Consider the following 18,728-nt stretch of genomic DNA (forward strand, 5'->3'; position numbering starts at 1 on the left):
TGACCGGAGAACTAAAATAACAAAGGAAAAAAAAATGCATACTTTGTCTAAAGAATGATCTTTTTCTCTCACTTAGAATACTACTACATTGAAGTGGTTAATATTAAGCCAACAGACCAGCTTAGGTGCCGTAAATTTCTCTTTGTCTGCTGACTATGTTATTTCCTATTTATCACTCAGCTCCTTCCACTCTTCAGAAGCTCAGTGCTAAGGGCTTATCCCTGTGTGGGAGTGAAGTGGCGGTATTGGAGAGGGGAAGGCGTTTCTTGAGGAACTGAGATGCATTTTATGGGGTATTTGGCTGCTGTACTTAAGGCCTCAGCAGCTTCTGGCCAGTGGAGGTTGCTGGCACACTTCTCCCACCTCCATTAGTGATGCACTGACTGAAACCTGACTTGCAGGCAGGGGTTGGCTGTCTTTCCTAATCCCATCCTGTGTCCTTTCTGCTGACTGGGAGGGAAAGAAGAGGCTCTTCAAATTTTCATTGCTTCCCTTGTGTGCCAGTGCGGCAGATGTTGCCCAGCAACTACTCATCTGTTTACTGATTCACCAAGGATTTGTTTTTAAGGGAAATCTTCTGATTCTGAGGGAAAGCTATGCATGTAGTATGCTTTTATCTTCAGAAAGTAGTGTTCTGGAACCACTAAGCTCCTTAGAGATGGCAGATTCTCTAATGTTTTTCTAATTGATGCAAGCATAGATTAATCATATGCAACTTGATAGGTGATTCTATTGCAAATTGCTTCTGTCTCCAAGTAGAGCAGAATAATCATTAATTAAAAGTTCCTCTGATTATTTTTTTTTAAGTGTTTGGCACAAAATCTGAGTCTTAATCTTGGGGTTTGGAATAAGCCCCTAGCTATTCTAATTATTATACAAAGAAATAATCTTACAGTAGTAAAATCTAAAGAGAAAAGGGGCCAGTGTGGTCATTATTCCTTAATGTTTGTAGTAATGAGTGAGAAACATGCAACATGTAACTGACTTTTGTACCCTTTCTCTCTTGTACTTAAGAGTGATGATCAAGTATTTGTGTATGTTAATGAGAATCTCTCCACTGGATCTTATGGGGTATGTTTTAAATCAAAATACACTCGTAAAACTGTGGAATATATTTTCTTAATTGGAAGGCATAGTTGAAAATCTTTGCACCATATATCCCTGACAAAATAATTAAGACATACCTTACTCAGTCACAGGGTCTAATTCTGTATATTATATTGTACTTATGTTAAGACATTCCGTATTCAGTCAAGGGGCCCAGTTCTGTATTATATATATTGCATATGCTGAGGTTATTCACGGAAGAAAGATTTTCTTGTACATTTAAGCTGTTCTCTCTCTTTTTTTTTTTTTTTAAATCCTACTGAAGAGTTTTGAAGGCTTAAGGTAAGGATCTGTTCCTGTATTTCTTCTTACTCATTATCTTTTGAGTCCTACGATAGAAGAAAATGCAAGCTGCAGAAAACAGCCCTTTACTTACGCACCCAGTGTGTAAAGCAAGCAAAGATCATGAACTGCCCGAAGTCTGCTGGGAAGATCAGAAAAACAAACCCACCTTTTCAATAAACTTTGTTAATTAATTTGAAGTAAATTTTCACTTCATGATTTTTAAAATGAGCAATACCCCAAGGCTATAAAATGCCTTACTTCTGCAAGGGCCCTGTGGGGATCTGTGTTCAGAGGCTGGAGGCAGTAACTGACTCCACCAGAAGTGGAGACAGTAGGCTTGCTTATGGGCTTATTTTCAACTTCCCTTGTTTTTGTTTCTACATAACTGTTCATAAGTAGTCTCATCTTCTGACTCCAGTGTTTTGGAGTTCCGTGTAACAGCTCAGTTCCCAAAATACTTGGAATATGTAGAAATTCCTTGTGCACTCAGTCATGAAGAGCAAAGAGAGAAGTTAGGCAGGTAAAGCCCCTTAATTTTGCAGTGGGTACTTTCCTCTCACATTGCTAGACTGTCAGAGTGAGTGTAGTTGGGTGTAATAAAAAAGTATGTGTTAAAAAATATGTTTAAAATCCAGATGTTTGTGTTAGTCTCTGACACCTGAGATGGTTGGCCTGCCTTGCTCTCTACCACTGGAGTGGAGCAGCTTCTGCATGCAGCCCTGCTTGCTCCTTCAGCAGCAAGTCCCATTACTTCCCAGCTACCTAGTCCAGACAGTGTTAGCTCTCCCTGTAAGTCTGATGTAAAGGCAACCTCATTCCTTATTCACCCCTTCCTTTTCTCCCTGCTCTGAGGAATAATTTTGGTCCTTAGGAAATGGATGAGACTTGCTCCATGTTGCCTGGCAGTGGAGGCACGAGGAGAGAAGAGAAAGAAGGTGGCTGTAAGGAGAAAACAAAAGAACTGAAGAATCTGCTGTTCAGTTCTGATAATCTGGGTTGGTTGGTTTTTTGAAATCAAACCCTCACAAGCAGTACTGTGCAGAAGCATGAAGTGGTCACTCCCATCCAATGTCAGATGATAACCACCTAGTTATCCTGATATACTTCAGGGCTGTGTGTTTATCAGTGAGTCCTTGGTGATATAAACTATGAAGTGATTTCTAAAACTGTAAATCAAATGGCTGAATACAAATATTCAGTCCCTCCCTATTGTAAAAACAATGATAGGGAGTTCATTTCTATTTTAAATCTATTTCTGATCCCAGGCTGTATTTCAAACTGCTTGAAAAGAATGTATTTTTACTGCTGGCTTTTAACTCAAACAAAACTGGCCCATGAATGAGAGAGGAAAGTGGATAAGTAATGAATCAGGAGGGTTATTTAGTTCCTTGCTTACTGCACTGAAGTAGAATAATCCTACCAAGGGACACAGGTCCTTCTCGTGGCTTTGTTAGTAGCCAGAAGTTGTTCCTCATTCCAAACCCTGATGTTAAAGTGTATGTAGCAATGAAGCTTTTGACTCATCCTTGGCTTTTAATGAGAATAAACTTTATGAACAAACAACACATACAATGGGAAGAAGGAAAAGTCATAAAGATTTGTTTAACTAGGGAGTAGTCAAATCCCCTTGCTATTATTGGAGATGGATTTTCAGTTGCACCATGGAGTGTGGGGAAGGAAGGTTTATTATTTTAATCCTTTTGCGTAATTTACAGCTTGCCAAGATAGAGGATTTGAGGTTTTTGTGATCATAAAATAATTTTGCACTACTAGTTTAATTTTAACAGGAAGAATGAATAGGCAATATTGGGCAACACCTGAATTTTCAGCTGAAAAATCTTTGTATAATATAATAGAAAGCTGTTCCAGTACAAACTTTAGGGGATAGCGAGATGTTTTTCAAAAGAACTAAGTAGTAATGTATTGGCACTCCTGAGCAAATGAAGCAGATATAGTGGGGTCATAACACAGTGCATGTATAGCCAGAGCACTTTGAGGAGGTTAGTATCAACTTTTAAAAGCTTTGAAGTCATCTCAGACTGTTACAGATATGGAGTGGTTCCATTTCATGCAAAAACACCTAACAGTAACCTTGAGGAGAAGTATAAACTGTAGTTAAAAACGTTTTGTCTGCTGAGCTGCTGGTGTTTCAAGGTAATTCCTGTAGACGTGAAAGAACATGTAGAGAAAAAACTTAAAAGGAAGTCACGGTCAGATTCCTCCTTCCATAGCTACTGGGGAAAAAAAAGGTTAAGCAAAATGTGATTAATAGCTATGAGGTTTGTTTTTTTTCAATCTCTGTAGTTACTTGAAGCTGTCACATTATGCCTTTCTCTGCCCACATCTGCAAAATCCCTCACTCTAATCTCCAGTAACTTTCTTGGCGATGTGAATAGAGGAACAACCTGTACTGCTAGGCAAGATTACATCAGCTTAGAGATGATAGTGAATTAAGATTGGTCTGGATGTTCAGTGTCTAAATGCAGTCAGAGTTTTGTCCAAGTTTTTGCCTACAGCTGGTTGGAACAGAAAAGTACTGATATGAGGAATAGCACCATATGTAATCTGCTGTCCTAGAAATCCACTATCAGCCAAAGACTTGCATAACACAGACAAGTCTTAGTTTGGTCAGAGTAGGCTGTGGCTCATGTGGGACTGTGCATGGGTGTGAGTCAGAGCAAAGATGTGCGTGTAAACATGCAGCAATCTGACCTCAGAGCGAGAGATTATCTTGTCCTTGTATCTCTTTTTCCCACAAAGGATATCAAGCTTTAATCAATAAATGTAGGTCAGGACAGAGGTCGCTTGATGAGGCTTGAATGCCATGAAGTCTGATGTAATTAATAGTCTTTGGCATTAGTATTTCCTGTTCTAGATTTTGGGATGAAGTGTGAGCACAGGTAACGTCCCTAGAAAGAGATAAAGAACAGCACAGTTCTTTACTACAATTAGGGCAGTATCACTTATACACAAAAAGGAGTTGAAGATTTAAAGCTAGGACTTTAGGAAAAATTAAGTCTGGGACAATTGGGATGTTGTACTAGCCCTTTGTATGTAAAGGGGAACAAGTATTAATCAAAATGACTAGATGACAAAGTCATAAGGATGTGGGAGCTACAAGCAGAACTTGAGCCTAAAGTAGCATCATGCCCAGTCCTGTGGAGAGGTAAGAGAATGTGAGACTGGGACAGCAGCTTCAGGAATGAGCTCTGTGGCTTGAGGTTAAATGATGTGAGTGGTGGAATGGGGAAAGGCAGTAATGGAAGATCAGCACCAGGAGACCAAATGGAGGAAATAACATTTTCCAAGTTTGTTTCAAAAGAAGCATGAAATCTCTCCGATCTGCAAGATACAGTTATGCACTGAACAATCTCAGGGACTTACACTTATGCAGGGTATTCCACACGAAGAGCTTGTATACTTATGGTATCTGGCACATGTGCTCTCCGAAAGCATAAGCATTTATGATGACAGGTCTCATTTTCTTTGAGACAGTAAGAATTCATACAGATCTAATAGTGGCTACATTAAGTTCTGTCCATGTTATTCTGGCATGCTAGGTAGCCGTTCCTGGTAGGATAGCTAGAAGCTTTGTGCCTCTTTTGAAAGAGTGATTGTTAGACAAATTAGTTTTTTACTGTTCAGGCTTCCCTGGGTTATGCTTTACAGCCAAAAGGAATAACCAGACAAGTTTCCTGCTGTTATTAACTGTTTGAGAATTGATCTGGATTAGGATAGTATTTGGGAATAAAGAACATTGTCCACACTAAGTGGTGAAATGTGGTCATGAATTTCAGTTTAGACAAACTAGTGCTGTTTCCCTCTTTTGTGGCTTTTCTCTCTACAGCTGTTAGGATCTTGAGTACAAAGTTGGAAAACATGCCTGCTGTGATGTTAAGATGTTTGCCTGTAGATTATCAACTTGTTCTGACACAGCTGATAAAACAGCCTTTGCTTCTATTTAAATATCATACTGTTTGTTGGAAATCAGCAATTAAAAAACATGGGGTGAGTATTTGCTATTGGTCTTTCTTTGAAACACTGTTACACTTTACACTGTTTGGTTGAAGTTTAAATGCCATGCAGATGACTCAGGAATAGGATTAATACGTTGTCTTCATCTTGTCAGTTGACACATAACATATTATGGAAGATCACTAAGCAGTTTTACACTTAAACATCTATTGAGCTGACCTCTTGTTAATCAGACTTGCTGTTTTCCAGTTCAGAGTTTAACTGGCAATGGGTTAGGGAAGAGAAGGAGAAAATGTGCATAAGACCAGAGGAATATTGACTATATGTATTGCTGGAAAAAATTCAGAAGTTCCTGCAAGACATCTACCATATTTTGCTGCTTACAATTACCTGACTGGCTGAGCCATTTTTAGACCAGACCTATTCTTACTAATTGAGAATCTACTGTATTTTATATATATATGTATAATATATATGTATATGCACTCTATGGGGTTCAAGAGCATGCCCTGAGCACCTGATGTGCCCAAGCCATTGTTGAGCAATGTCAGCAAACAATATTGCTCTGAAAATCAACTGTACATGCAGTTCTCACAAAGAAGGTTTTGTCTGGGAAGGAAAACAAAGCAGGCATGATGGACACATGATATTTAACACTCTGGGTGGTATTACTCTAACACAAAAACAGGGTAGTAAAAGAATCTATGGACTTTGACAAATTTATAATACCTTCCTGTTCCCAGACTTCAAATATAGATAGCCAGGAACTGCTAAACTCCACCTGTAGCTGCTAGTGAACTGCTACACCTCAGCTGAAGGAGAAACAGTATAAGCAACCATCAAACAAAATGTGAATGAGAAGACAAGAACTTCAATTAAAACCTTAAGTAACAAATTTAAATTATTTAATTCTGAAAATGAAGTATGTATACAAGGATCATGACTCCAGCAACTTTGGGAGGCTGGAGATGAAAGTGAGGAAGAGTAAAGGGATTTGGACCTAATTTCCATGATTGTTTCACTTCTCCAAATTATTTATATTTTTCATTCCAACATGCTATCGCATTGAGTTTCACAAGATTAATACATGAAGCTCCCTAAATCCTGAGTTGTGAGACTTATCAACCATCTCCTTTCTATGCTAGGGTTATTTGTATGCTTAGTCTCATACAGTAATATTCATTATTTCTGTCCTTTTCTGCTTCTTTTCTAGCTCTCAACTGCTTCTATGAGAGGAAATGTCTAGAGTAGAACATATTGCTTACTACAGTCTGGATCTGTAGCAACACAAAGGCACTTCTTAAGATTTATTTTAATGCTCTCCTTCTTTTGTCTGCTTTAGGGAACCAAAGTGATCCACAATAGTTTCTGCATCTTCCCAAATTAAAATTCCTAATGGTCAGTCATTACTATGTAAGTGTTGAGCTATATTTTTCTACATCCACTTGCGTGCATGAACAAGTTACTTCATCTACCACATAAAGCACAAAGTATCTTTCTACAAGAATCTGCAATTAGCTTTAGGTTTGACTGTCTAGAGGACTCTGTTAAGCAAAAGCTGTTCTCACATCTGCCCCACTTCTCAAAATAACTCAATGATAGATTGACCAATACATGTCCCAAATAATGGTGGCATTGTGCACTGCTTTAACATTTGTTGAAATTAACTTATGCAGAAGTAATTAAACTCAGTAGTATGATTGATGCCCAGTGTTTTAGCGCTTGTGTAACTTGTGTGTTTGTATGTTGTTGCATCTCTTCTTGGTCTGGGAGTTTAAATTGTGCTTCGCAGGTCTTGTCACACAAGAACCTTGGTTTTCATTACAGTCATGAATTGAGGGAATCTATACCAAGGACCTTGCTATACAATTAATGATTGCAGATTTCAGTAATTGGGAAATAAACCCACAACTTCATACATTCTTCCTTATGGCTGGTGTCTACTACTTGTAGATTCCTGTTTCTGTTCTCAGGTTTGTTTTATTAATTAACATTGTAAGTCTTATTATGAAAGTAATGTCCCTAGAAACAACAGTATGCAGTACGGTAGTTTTCTTCCAGGATTTTCAAAATACATGGCTTTAGTCATGCACTTGGATATAATTCAGTCACTATCACATCTTTTTGGTATTAACCTCGGCAATAAAACTTGAGTCTTGTGAAATGATCTAGGTCCTTCTGATAATCTAGCGAAGAACGCTGATATCATATGAGGCAAATCATTAACAGTAAAATTGTCCTTTCGTGTATTAGTTTACACCATAAAAATACCATAACTTGCTCAAACTGCAAATCTTCAGCAGCGATAGTGGGCAGAGATCAACTCTGAACTTAAAAGCAACAGCCACTGTGGAAAATGTTTGAGCATGAGCGAAGCAGAAGAGATGAAAGGATCCTGATATGATAGCTGTCAGCATCAAGCCAAAAGGAAGCTGTGGGACTATCACAGGGTGCTGTGCAGATGACAACTTGATGCTTTTATGTTACTTGAGTAGCTGTACATACATTTGTTTGGAAGTTTGTTCAATTAAAGGCCAAACAATCTTCTTTCAGAAAGAGATCCATTTGCCAAATGCATTAGACCTTTCAGTGGGATATAGGTACCTCCTCCAGGGTGTTTTCTTCAACATCAGTTATCAGTGTGTGCAAAAGTGCAGTATGAAACACTGTAAGAGTTCTTGGATGGGCTTTCTTTTATCTTTTCCTCCCCTTAACTACAAAGTTGTAATCTGTCCACTGCAATTAAAAACAACACAACAGGGAGAACAAGAGAAATAATATTTAGGGACTATTTCATAGAGGATTTGAACTGGTGAGCAGTTATTCATGAAAAGTTACGCCCTATCTTAAGTTTCACTGCTGCAGATATGCTCAGCTCCCTGTATAAATGAGCTCTAAATGTACTGAACCTTGTGTGAAGGAGTCTGTCCCAAATTGTGCTTCCTCTCTGCAGGATAAGTACGGATGCAAAATAACGGACTTCAGTCAATGCTTCTTAGTCCAGAAACTGAATACAAAAGTGTCTTACTCATTTGAAGTCACTGTGAAATCAATTGCAAATGTCTTCCTGGAATATGCTGTCCTGTTTAGGTAATTATTTGCACAGATTACTCAAGAAGTTAAGTAAATTACTTAAGGTTAAGAAGTATTACTTACCATTTTGACTGAAAATTGACATTTAAGTTTACTGCAGAAAAATTCCATTACAACTTGCTTGCAACTGGAACAAAGCAAATCTTTTTATGGAGAATTCTTTCTGCCCATACTAGACTTAACCAGCCAATAGAATTCCACCTCTGACAAATAAAAATACTATTTTAAACTTTTGTAGTGTCATCCACCTCCCTTTCTAGAGATCACAGTTCAAGTGATGCTGGAAATGAAAGCAGGAAGTGGAAACATTGTTAGGCTCAAGATATTGCTTATGGGTGAAGAGGAAGCACACCTTAGATGTGCTAAGAATTTATTGTTAGTGCAGAATTTATGAACAATTACATGTTTATTGTTAGTATAACTGGGATTTTAAGAGTCTTACCTTTTTCCCCCCACTCCTCTGTATCCTAAAGTTGATGTTCTTACTCTGACTGGGAGGCATGGGGGAGGATGGGGGCAGTCATCTGTATCCCTGGTCCTTGCTTCTTTCTTCGTTGTTTTGCAGGCCCACATGACATCTGAATTTACTATATATGGTGCCTTTGATGTATGTTAAGTACTATAACTTTCTTTACATTGTTATCCTTAAAACCGTCTTTGTCGTGCTGCAGTCTGTGTTTTCAGTTAGCAGATGATAACTGCAATGGGAGGCCACATAGTGAGCAGCCTTCCAAGTACCTATGGCGTCTACAGGAAAGCTGGGTTGGGACACTTTGTTGAGGAGTGTAGTGATAGGACAAAGGGTAATGGCTTTAAACTAAAAGAAGGGAGATTTACATTAGAGAGTAGGAAGAAACTGTTTACTCAGAGGTTGGAGAGGCACTGGCACAGGCTGTCCATAGAAGTTGTGAATGCCTGATCTCTAGAAATGTCCAAAACCAGGTTGGATTGGACTTGGGCAACCTGGTCTAGTGGGAGATGTCCCTGCCCATGTCAGGGGAATTGGAACTAGATTGTTTTCAAGGTCCTGTCCAGCCCAAACCTTTCTATGATTCTTCACTGGTGTTGGATGGCTCTGTTAGAACTGGAGAAGCAACAACAGAGAAGGGCACTGTCAGGGTGGAAGGGAGTGACAGTGCAGAATTGCGATTGGGAGGGCCTATAGGTCAGACTGCAGTAACCATGAGTTGCAGATGAAGGACAGCCAGGAGAACAGAGAGCAGAAGACACCTGGTGGCAGTGGTTAGGTCCAGCCAAGAGCCCTATTTAGCAGACACCTCCTGGTTAAGAGGCAGGCCTAAGGCTTACATTGGAACTGAAGTCAACAACGCAGCATCAGACCAATGATCCCAGGGCCAGGCACAGCCCAGCGATCTACAGACGATTGCATGGTGATGAGGCTGGTCTGAACTTCAGCTACAAGATAAAACCTTCTAGTGAGGACAACAGTGGGGGTCAGCTCATCCTGGACTGAGGACAACAGCTGATAGCATCACCATGCCATCTGGAATGAAGGTGGAAGAGGGAGTCCACCGTGTGGCTTCTCACCACAGTTCAGCTCTCAGAGGCTCTCCTCATGGCTGGGTGCCTGCACCCATCAACCATGTTGGCCCTGAGCCCAGGACTTACTATGTACTCAGAGCCCTGACCGAGAATGGTTGGAAACGGTAATAACTAACAGACTTTGACCCCACTTGCTTTTGAAATGCAAAGCAGGCACTTCACCCCTCAGTTTCTCCATAATTTCATAACACGTGGAAATATAAGGTACTTTTGCATTCATGTAATTGAGACTTACTGAGTGTGATGAAATATTTTCTGTGATGTTTTTAAGGCCACAAAAAAGACATTTAAATGCCTCTGGAAATCACAGTCAAAGCTTGGGGGAGGGGTGTAGGGAGGGGATTAGGACCCAACTCACTCATTCTTCCACTTTCTTATTCCTCAAAGTGGGAGGAAAAACACTAGGTTCACAACATAATGAATTCTAACATATTTACACATGAAGTTTTACTTACATAGAGAAGAGTAATAACACTGTGAAGTCAATTCCTACAACATGTTGTCCTCCCCTTTTAGAAGGGAATATTTTGGTAATTGGCAAAGAGAACAAATGTTGAGCTGCTGCTTGCCAGGCTTCATGATTTTGTGCAGAGACTAACTTGTTACACAAATATATTTGAGTTATTTTTAGTCTCTAGACAAGGAAAAGCTAGATATCAGGCCTAAAACTACAGCTAAACAAGCTAAATAGTATCTGACCACTTGAAGCCAAACTGGGATTTGGGACTATTTAAAATAACTGGGCAGGCTGGATAGGGTGAAGGCTGGCAAAGTTTATTTTCCTAGCTTGATTTCCAGGACCATCTTTCACACAAAAGCAACATGAGTAGATATTTCTTACTCTGGGCTCGCTCTGCCTCCTTTTATGCACATTCAGCAGTGCAAGGAATGCTTGGACTCCAGGCTCCAGCAGCGGCCCGTGGTTCCCAAAGGGCTGAAGCTGGAGCTCTTCAACTTGAGTTCTGAGCAGGCTGTTGACTGGCTGAGGATGCAATGCATGCAAAGACATTATTTTGTGCTTTATTTCCCCATCCACAGAGGTCATGAGTAGTGTTTAAGTCTGGAAGGAGTCAGCCAACAAGGATGATTCCTTGTGCATGTCAGAACATGGAGCTTCACCTGGATGGGCCTTGTGTTTTAGTACAATACATTCATAGTTTGAATGATCTTTCAAAAAAATCATTGGCTCTCCTCTGAAAGTTTTGAGGGGAGAAAGAAACAATTCCTATATGTAACAATTATTTTTACATTCCTGGGTGAAGAACTGTTTCTTTAGAAGTTGTTTGCCTGCTCTTGGGTGCCCATAATGAGGCTTTGATCAAAGATTTATAAAGTCTTCCCCTGCCTATTGAGGCAGATGCTACTGTTGCTCAGAGAGGAGGGAAGCTCAAGCCCTCGGTGCTTTGCAGAGCAGAAGTTCCCTTGCTTACAACATCAATAAAGGCAACATAAGCTGCTCAAACAATTCAATTTTGGAAATTTTGAAGATATTTTCTGAAATTCAATGGAAAACCCTCAGATGAGGAGTACTCTGCCTTCTTAAGTACTTGTCTCCATATTCCCACCCTAGAAGGACTTTATTTTGTGGCATAGTCCTGCTTTTTAGAAAGAGTTACATTTAGGATATTTCTTATTCACCTGGAAAGAATGTACGCCCAGGAGCAACTCTGGTCTTAACTCAGGGCATGACCTTATCATATAAAAGCTTCTACTTGTCAATATTTAATTCAACATTTACAAAAGGGTAGGTGGACACCAGGCTGACCTCACTGGAAATAACTTGGCCAAGATTTAACTAGCTTTCATTTGCATGGATGGTAATGCTGGAAATAACCCTAAAGTAACGATAGCATTAAACCCATGGTTCATGAGATTTTTTTCCTAAACGATGCCATAAGAGATTTGCATGTGTAAATGAGAGAAAACTGTTAAAACAATGCTGATCGCTAACACAGCAATGGGAGATTATTAACCATATTTCCCCTCAAAGATCTGAGAAATATTCTACTGTAGCTGATAGAAAGCAGTAGTATGTAATAATTAGTTCAAAATCTTTTAAAATATTATATGCGTTTATATATTTATTGTTGTTTGTTGTTGTTTTTTAACTGAAATGTATTCTACTGCTTTGCCACATCAGGGAATTTTCATAGAACTGAAATTTGAGTATCAGTTTGATTTCCTACTTTGAGACTGAATTTGTGAATAGGCTCACCCACATGGAAACCAATCACATATTTAAGTGTGAACAAGTATTCACATATAGCTACAAATAAATATGATATATTCTCTAGTTATCACATCAATTTTGGCATTTCTATTTCTAAGTTAATAACACTGAAAAAATTGTTATTGAACGTGAAATTAAAATTTCACTGACCTCTCTGAATATTCAGTTGGTGAGCTTTTCACTTAAGCTTGCTTGTAAAGATTGTCTCCTCTTCTTTTGTTTATAATTTCAATTTTTTAAAAAATGCTCCTTTCTTGTGTGGCATCTAACAATGTAATTCTTGTTTATTTGTCCTATTTCTTCGTTCTACCTGTGTAAATTGCCCTAGAGATGGTTTCTTTGTATTCTTACTCAAGTAGACGTAGGCGAAATTCATAAACTTGGATCTAAAACTTGAGAAAACTTGGATGAAGTAAGTAGTTTGTTTAGTCTGACAGGATTAGTTCTAGCACAGTGGGCTGCTCTTCTATCATAATAAAACTTGTATTTTGTCAACTGGCAAGCCTTTCCAAAGCTTATAAATCCACATGTAACTGCTTTTGTAGCGTAGCAGTGCCAGCTTTATGGCCTCCTCTTACTTATTTTACTGTCCTTATGTGAATCACGAGACATGCTGAGCAACGCGACCTTGCCACAAATGAGGGGTGCTATTAAGAAGTAGCACATCTGGACTGTATATTGTTAAACTGCTACAGTTCAACCACTTTGGATTAGTTTAAAAGTGTGAAGATTTCAGTTAAAATATAGACAACATAAAGTGTAAATCAAATGTGCATAAACCTGGAAGGCATTTTCTATCACTCATTTCTAAGATACAAGAGTCATTCAAACCTCATGTGCTCCCTCATTCTCATTCCAGACAGCGATGAGAGAATCTTCTATTTCCTTATAATCACCATAACACCTACGTTACAAAAGGATGAGCTACAAGACTTTTTTTTTCTCATAAATTTAAGACATTGGGTGCCAAGTTTAATGATACTTTTAGATAAAATTTGCTAGGAAATATTTCAAAGAACCCTGTCCCAAAAAAACGATGCTTTCACAACAGTATCTTGTAGTTGGAGAAGGACACCCATGTTTAGCTGAAGCAAATTTGATGGCAATATCTTTTGATAAAATCTTTTTGTTCCCGTTATTGAGATTTATTCATCAGGGTCAAAAGAGGTCTATGAAAGCAGCCAGAATAATGATAACTTGAAATATAAACCAGGCACCATGTGCTCAATAACACCAGCTTGAACAGTGTTATTTCCAGCCCCATCTCGAGTTCAGAATTTCAGCCAACTTGTGCCTCTCTGCCTAGTGCATCTTGGCTAGTTTAGCATCAGCAAGCACACCAATAATCCAATTAAACTTGCTACTAATGTCCTTGAGGAAATGCTGATGAGACTAATGTAATGTGCATAGGATTTTCAGGGTAAGCAATACACATGCTAACAAAGAAAAGCCAAAATGGAGCGCACCTCATACCTAACAGTGTCCTTATCTACACTTATCTTTGGGATATGCAGATCTGACAGCAAAGAGCAAGCTGTTACAGCCTTGTTCTCACCCATGCTTTGTTTAGCACTTAAACCAACATTGATACGAAGTTCCTATCTATGGCACAAAGCCAGAACAACAATAAAGTTAAATCTTTTTATAAGCTACTGTATTTTTGTTACTGTACAGTATGTTTTGTCTCAACCTTTCAAAACCTTGTAAAGGGATGACTCCCAGCCAGTACTATGCACTCCTACATGCATGAGTGCTAGCCCAACACATCACTATTAAAAGCAATTTACAGCACAAGGAATGCTGTGGGTGTTCCTGAACTAGGAGATACGTAAATAAGTAAGAGTACACAAATGCAAGTCCTAGCCTTAGGCACTTGCATTTCAAATGTCTATTGGTTCAAATGTGGGAAGTAAAGCTTTTTAACATTATGTGGCAGCTGAAACAAAGACCTCTTGTGTAGTATTGCAGCCATACAAGGCAGCTCATTTTCTACTGGGTAGAAAAGATTTATTGCACAAATTCCAACCTAAGCATTTTACTATTTTTTTTCTAATTACTGTTAATTATTTATTAGTTCTGAAAAGGTATAAAAAAGCTAAAGCTAGCACTATGTTTTGTTCAATAATTTAAAAGTGTCCTTATTTCAGAGAAGAGGGCTGCTGTAACAACCTTCTGACCACACTGAACGCTGGAGAGCACTGAGGTTGAAGAGTACTTTGGATAAGTGGTAAGTAGACATTGAAGTGGATAGCTCGGAGCAACTTCTCCAGTTTGGCAGTGTTCTGAAGGGTTTGATGTGGGCACAGAGGGATAGCTTTATCTGCATATGAACCAATTTTTTTGAAATGTCTAAACAAATGGTTTCCCGTGTGAGACAAGTACTCAGCATCTGAATAAGCAGTCATTAACTCCACAATCTGTCTTCTTCTCCTGGATAATAGATTTCTATAGATCTATAGCTTTAAATTTTCCACTAATTTATATATTAGAAAGCTAACCTTACTTTGAAATAGAAATGAAATTATTTATTTTCTCAGTAGGGATCTTATTGTGACTTGTATGGAATACTGAAACCGAGATACAGAAATAACCACTTTGTAAACACTTCAGGACTGACACAGATATTGGGGATGAAAGATATATGAGCTTTATAACACTGTATCAATTAATTACTTAAGAGAACAGGTATTTCTTGAAGCTGGCGTGTCTACAGTATCTGTGCCGGAGATTAACTCTTGCTAAATGGTTCAGTACCATAGGAATGTTCCGCGCTATGTTGAAGTCATGCCACACCTGATTCCACCTGATGCTTTAATATTGGGACCTTTTATGCAAACAGTATGAGAAGCATGGTCTTGGTTGCACAAGAATAGATCTATCTTAACAGCACTACTTGAGGAGAAAATAAACCCTTCTGCTATGAATTAAATCCCTTAACACCTATTTTACCCAGATAGTTGTTAGTTATGAGAATGTAGTGCATAAATTGTTTCTGTTTTGGGTGTCAAAACCTATACTTCATCCTTGTTTTTCATGTTGGATGCTGTATTTATTCAACGTTTTTTATAATCAGTGGTGGATTTCTCTTGTATGGGTGTGCATATGCAATTTACAGTAAAAGAGGAACAGACTCATTGAAGTAGACATCATAGACCCATGGCAGATACATCTAGCTGGAAGCACAGGGAAGTGCTCAGTTTAAGTCCATTACCTTGCAGGGATGGCTCCTTTTTTGAAAGGTGCAAGTGTTCAGCCATAGAGGATTTTGGCTGTAAGTTGCATGGAAAAAAGTAGCAGCAGTAGCTCTAAAGCACACAAGGTAGATGAAGGAGTGATATTCAAGCTTCTCTCCTCCACTCTTTTTTACAAGAGTTTTGAGTTTAAATTTAAAAAAAAAATAGTCTTCTGAATCTTCCACTTATATCCAGTACAGTGCATAGGAAACCAAAGTACTCAAGTTGGAAATTTTTACCTTTAAAATAAGAGATAGAATAAGCAAAGGGGGAAGAAGCACCCTCACAAAAAGAGATGTCTGCAAAGTGAGATACGATCATTAGACATCAGTCTATCATAGAATGGCTTAGGTTGGAGGGGACCTTAAAGATCATCTAGTTCCTACAGTCGTAGGAAATATGTGGTACTATAGGACTTACTGAGTCAATGAATGTTAGTTCTGTACCAGCATTTTACATCAAATATTTATGGCTGAGATTGTATTTCAGTGTCCTCTCTCTGAGAGCTTGTTTTCCCCATTTTTAAAAGAAACCAAACAATTCTGTTCTGCGTCAGAAAGAGGCTTACTCTGAGGAGTGTAAAAATTTGTCAGCTGTAAGCTGTTCTTCTGACTTCCACATTTTCTGACTTCCACATTTTCTCTGTGCATGGAACTACATTGTTGACACAGACACCATATTTTAATAGAGGTTGTGAGTTTTGTGACTAGGAGACAGATGTGGAAGTGGTGCATGGCCACCAAGAGGAATTTGTGTCACCAGAACTTTCTAACTTGCAGATGTACTGCCTGAAGCTTGCTTCTGTTGTGCCTGAAACCTAGGTTAGAGTAAGTTTACTCATACCTCTCCTGTTCAGTTTGCTCTGCCATCCACAATGCTCCCATTCTGTGAGCTGCTGAGACATCCTTGCCAAGGCTAACAAATTACAGAAATCAGTTGGAATCAATTTCCTTTTAATTAACTCAGCCTATACTTTGGTAAATAAACTGCTGGATATGTAGGTATGCAAACTATAGCTCTGTTCATAATGCTGAAATAGAAGGAGCTTTGAGGCCTGATGTAAGTGCACTGTCTTGATTTTTTGGTCACCTCTTGGCTAACTGTACAAACTGAGGGAGGACAGATCTATTATTCCATACTTTAGGACAAAAAAATAAGACAGTGTTTCTGGATCTTTATCTTAAATAATTTCTCCTGCACTAGCAACATGAACTGCCAGGGACAGAGTAGCTTTTTCCCCCATCTGTTAAAGCATTTCAATGAATGTAAACCGACAGCAGCAGTGCAAACTCCAGATATTCACTTTCCCAAGCAGAATGTCACTCCTATAGATGCTGTGAGATGCTACAGTCAGAAGATCTTGTTTCCAACCCCACATCTCTTCCTTGCACCCAAGTCAATGAGACTGCAGAAGCAACACTGGCAAACTCACAAAGGGTTTCAATAATCTGTACTCCCTCTCCAGTCTAGATTTCTTAATTCCTGTATCACAGTGGATGCCTGTCACAGTCAACTGGGTATTTATAGAAAGTTGTGAAACTAAAGGTACCCAAAATACAGAAGATACAGTTTGATCTGAAAACCTGAGCAAATGGGGCACTGTCAGCTATTGCTGGCTTTCCAACAAGCCAGAAATGTTATAAAAGTGTTTTAAAGACTGCTCAAAGAACAAGAGGTTAAGACAATTCAGCCATATAAAAATGTGGTGATGGAAGGGAGACACGAGTTATCTATCCTTGCTAGTGGTGTAGCTGTGAGGTTGACTCGTTTCTCTTTAGATGTTTACCTGACAGCTCGTGACTGAATCCATGCTGTTCCTGTTCCAGTGTTATGGCCCATATACTCTCCATCCAGTAAGCTCTTAATTTCCAGTTCAATGATGCTCTGTTGGCATTCTATCAGTAGTGTAACATTTAACACATCATCAACCTAATTATCTGCCTTAAATGTGAAAAAATAGATAGCATGTAGGTGCTACAGAGAAGAATACTGGTGGATTGCTTTTGGCATTCTTGTTAAAAATGGCATCGCACAGGTGAAATATCCAATGCTAAGATTAAGTACATCTTTTATAAACCGAAAAGTTTCACTTGAAAGCTCTCTTTAAAGGGTGATTTAGCAGCAATTGACTAAGGCCCTATGTAGCAGAGGGGAACCTGCAGACAACACTTGCAGGTTTTCAGTATTGACTACACTAGGAGGTGAAGAGGGAAGATGGCAATTTCTCTGGCTTCAGTGATTATACAATGCAGACACTTTTTTAGTTCCTCTTACCTCAAAACTCAGCCTGATTTCTTGGAACCATCCATAAATAATGGTCCCAGCACTGTCAATGGTATTTCTTCTATCAAATAGGATCTCTGCTTAGAAAACCTCCTGTATGCCTGAGGACCTGAACATACCTTCTGCTTCAACCTGCTCTTTCCCTGAATTGACTGTTAGTCCCTGTGTATCACAGCTCACTGTCTTTTAAACTCCTGTCTAAAAGATGCCTTGCATTCAAGACAGGATCTACCATTACTGTTTATATGTGCCTTAATATTCAAATGATCAAAGATACTGAAATGTGATATCCTTGAGGTGTTGATGCAGAAGAATCCATAATCCATATTTGGGATGAACTGAACAGATTGATGAACTGCCCAAGATCATAACATGAAGCACAGTGTAAATAACAGATAATCCACCCTCCCTGAAACCCCACAAACCAGATTAATAAGTGATTATTAAAATGCCTTTTAATACTGTTGAAGTACATGTGGTGATGATTAGAGAGGAATTTTCTTGACAGGGCAGTAAATAAATAGGCCCCTCCTTTGCAAAGGCATTCACACAGTGACACAGCTAATGTAAGGAGGTGAGAGAATCCTCAGATTCACGCTGATCCAACATTTGGACAAATCAAAATGTAGTCCCCCAAGTGGATGACTTCAGCACAGCTGGCATGTATTTTGGTTGCTTTTAACTGCATTTTTGGCACTGCTGTGCCTTCCCGGCGCACTTGCCCGATGCTGCTACAAGTTTCCCTCTTTTCCTCCTCAGCTATCCATTTACAAAGTAACAGAATGGAGAACAAGCAACAAAGCAAGGGAGAGATGAAACAAAATAAGGAGGTGAAGAAAAATATGGTAAGTGAATTCCTCAACTCTTCTCTCGATGAATTTGTCATTATGTCATCATGCTAAGGCGAGAAATTTGTATGTGTTACTCACGTGCAGCCATATTACTGGCATTTGAGTGTC

General features: G+C 38.9%; 1 protein-coding gene across 2 annotated transcripts in view; it reads left to right on the forward strand.

Moving 5' to 3' along the window:
• The window catches only part of SLC2A9 (solute carrier family 2 member 9), a 115,138-nt gene that overhangs the window by 2,247 nt on the left and 94,163 nt on the right, over positions 1-18,728 (forward strand). Inside the window, exons 2-3 of one of the 2 annotated variants that reach the window (XM_021396259.1) lie at positions 14,401-14,480; positions 18,529-18,614. In XM_021396259.1, the coding sequence (XP_021251934.1) occupies positions 18,552-18,614 (63 nt within the window). In that variant the 5' untranslated portion in view covers positions 14,401-14,480; positions 18,529-18,551. Of the gene's footprint in view, positions 1-14,400; positions 14,481-18,414; positions 18,615-18,728 lie in introns of those variants that run through there. The other variant, XM_021396256.1, reaches the window with a different exon arrangement.

This window comes from Numida meleagris, chromosome 4, assembly GCF_002078875.1.
Source record: "Numida meleagris isolate 19003 breed g44 Domestic line chromosome 4, NumMel1.0, whole genome shotgun sequence".
NCBI classification, from domain to species: Eukaryota; Metazoa; Chordata; class Aves; order Galliformes; family Numididae; genus Numida; species Numida meleagris.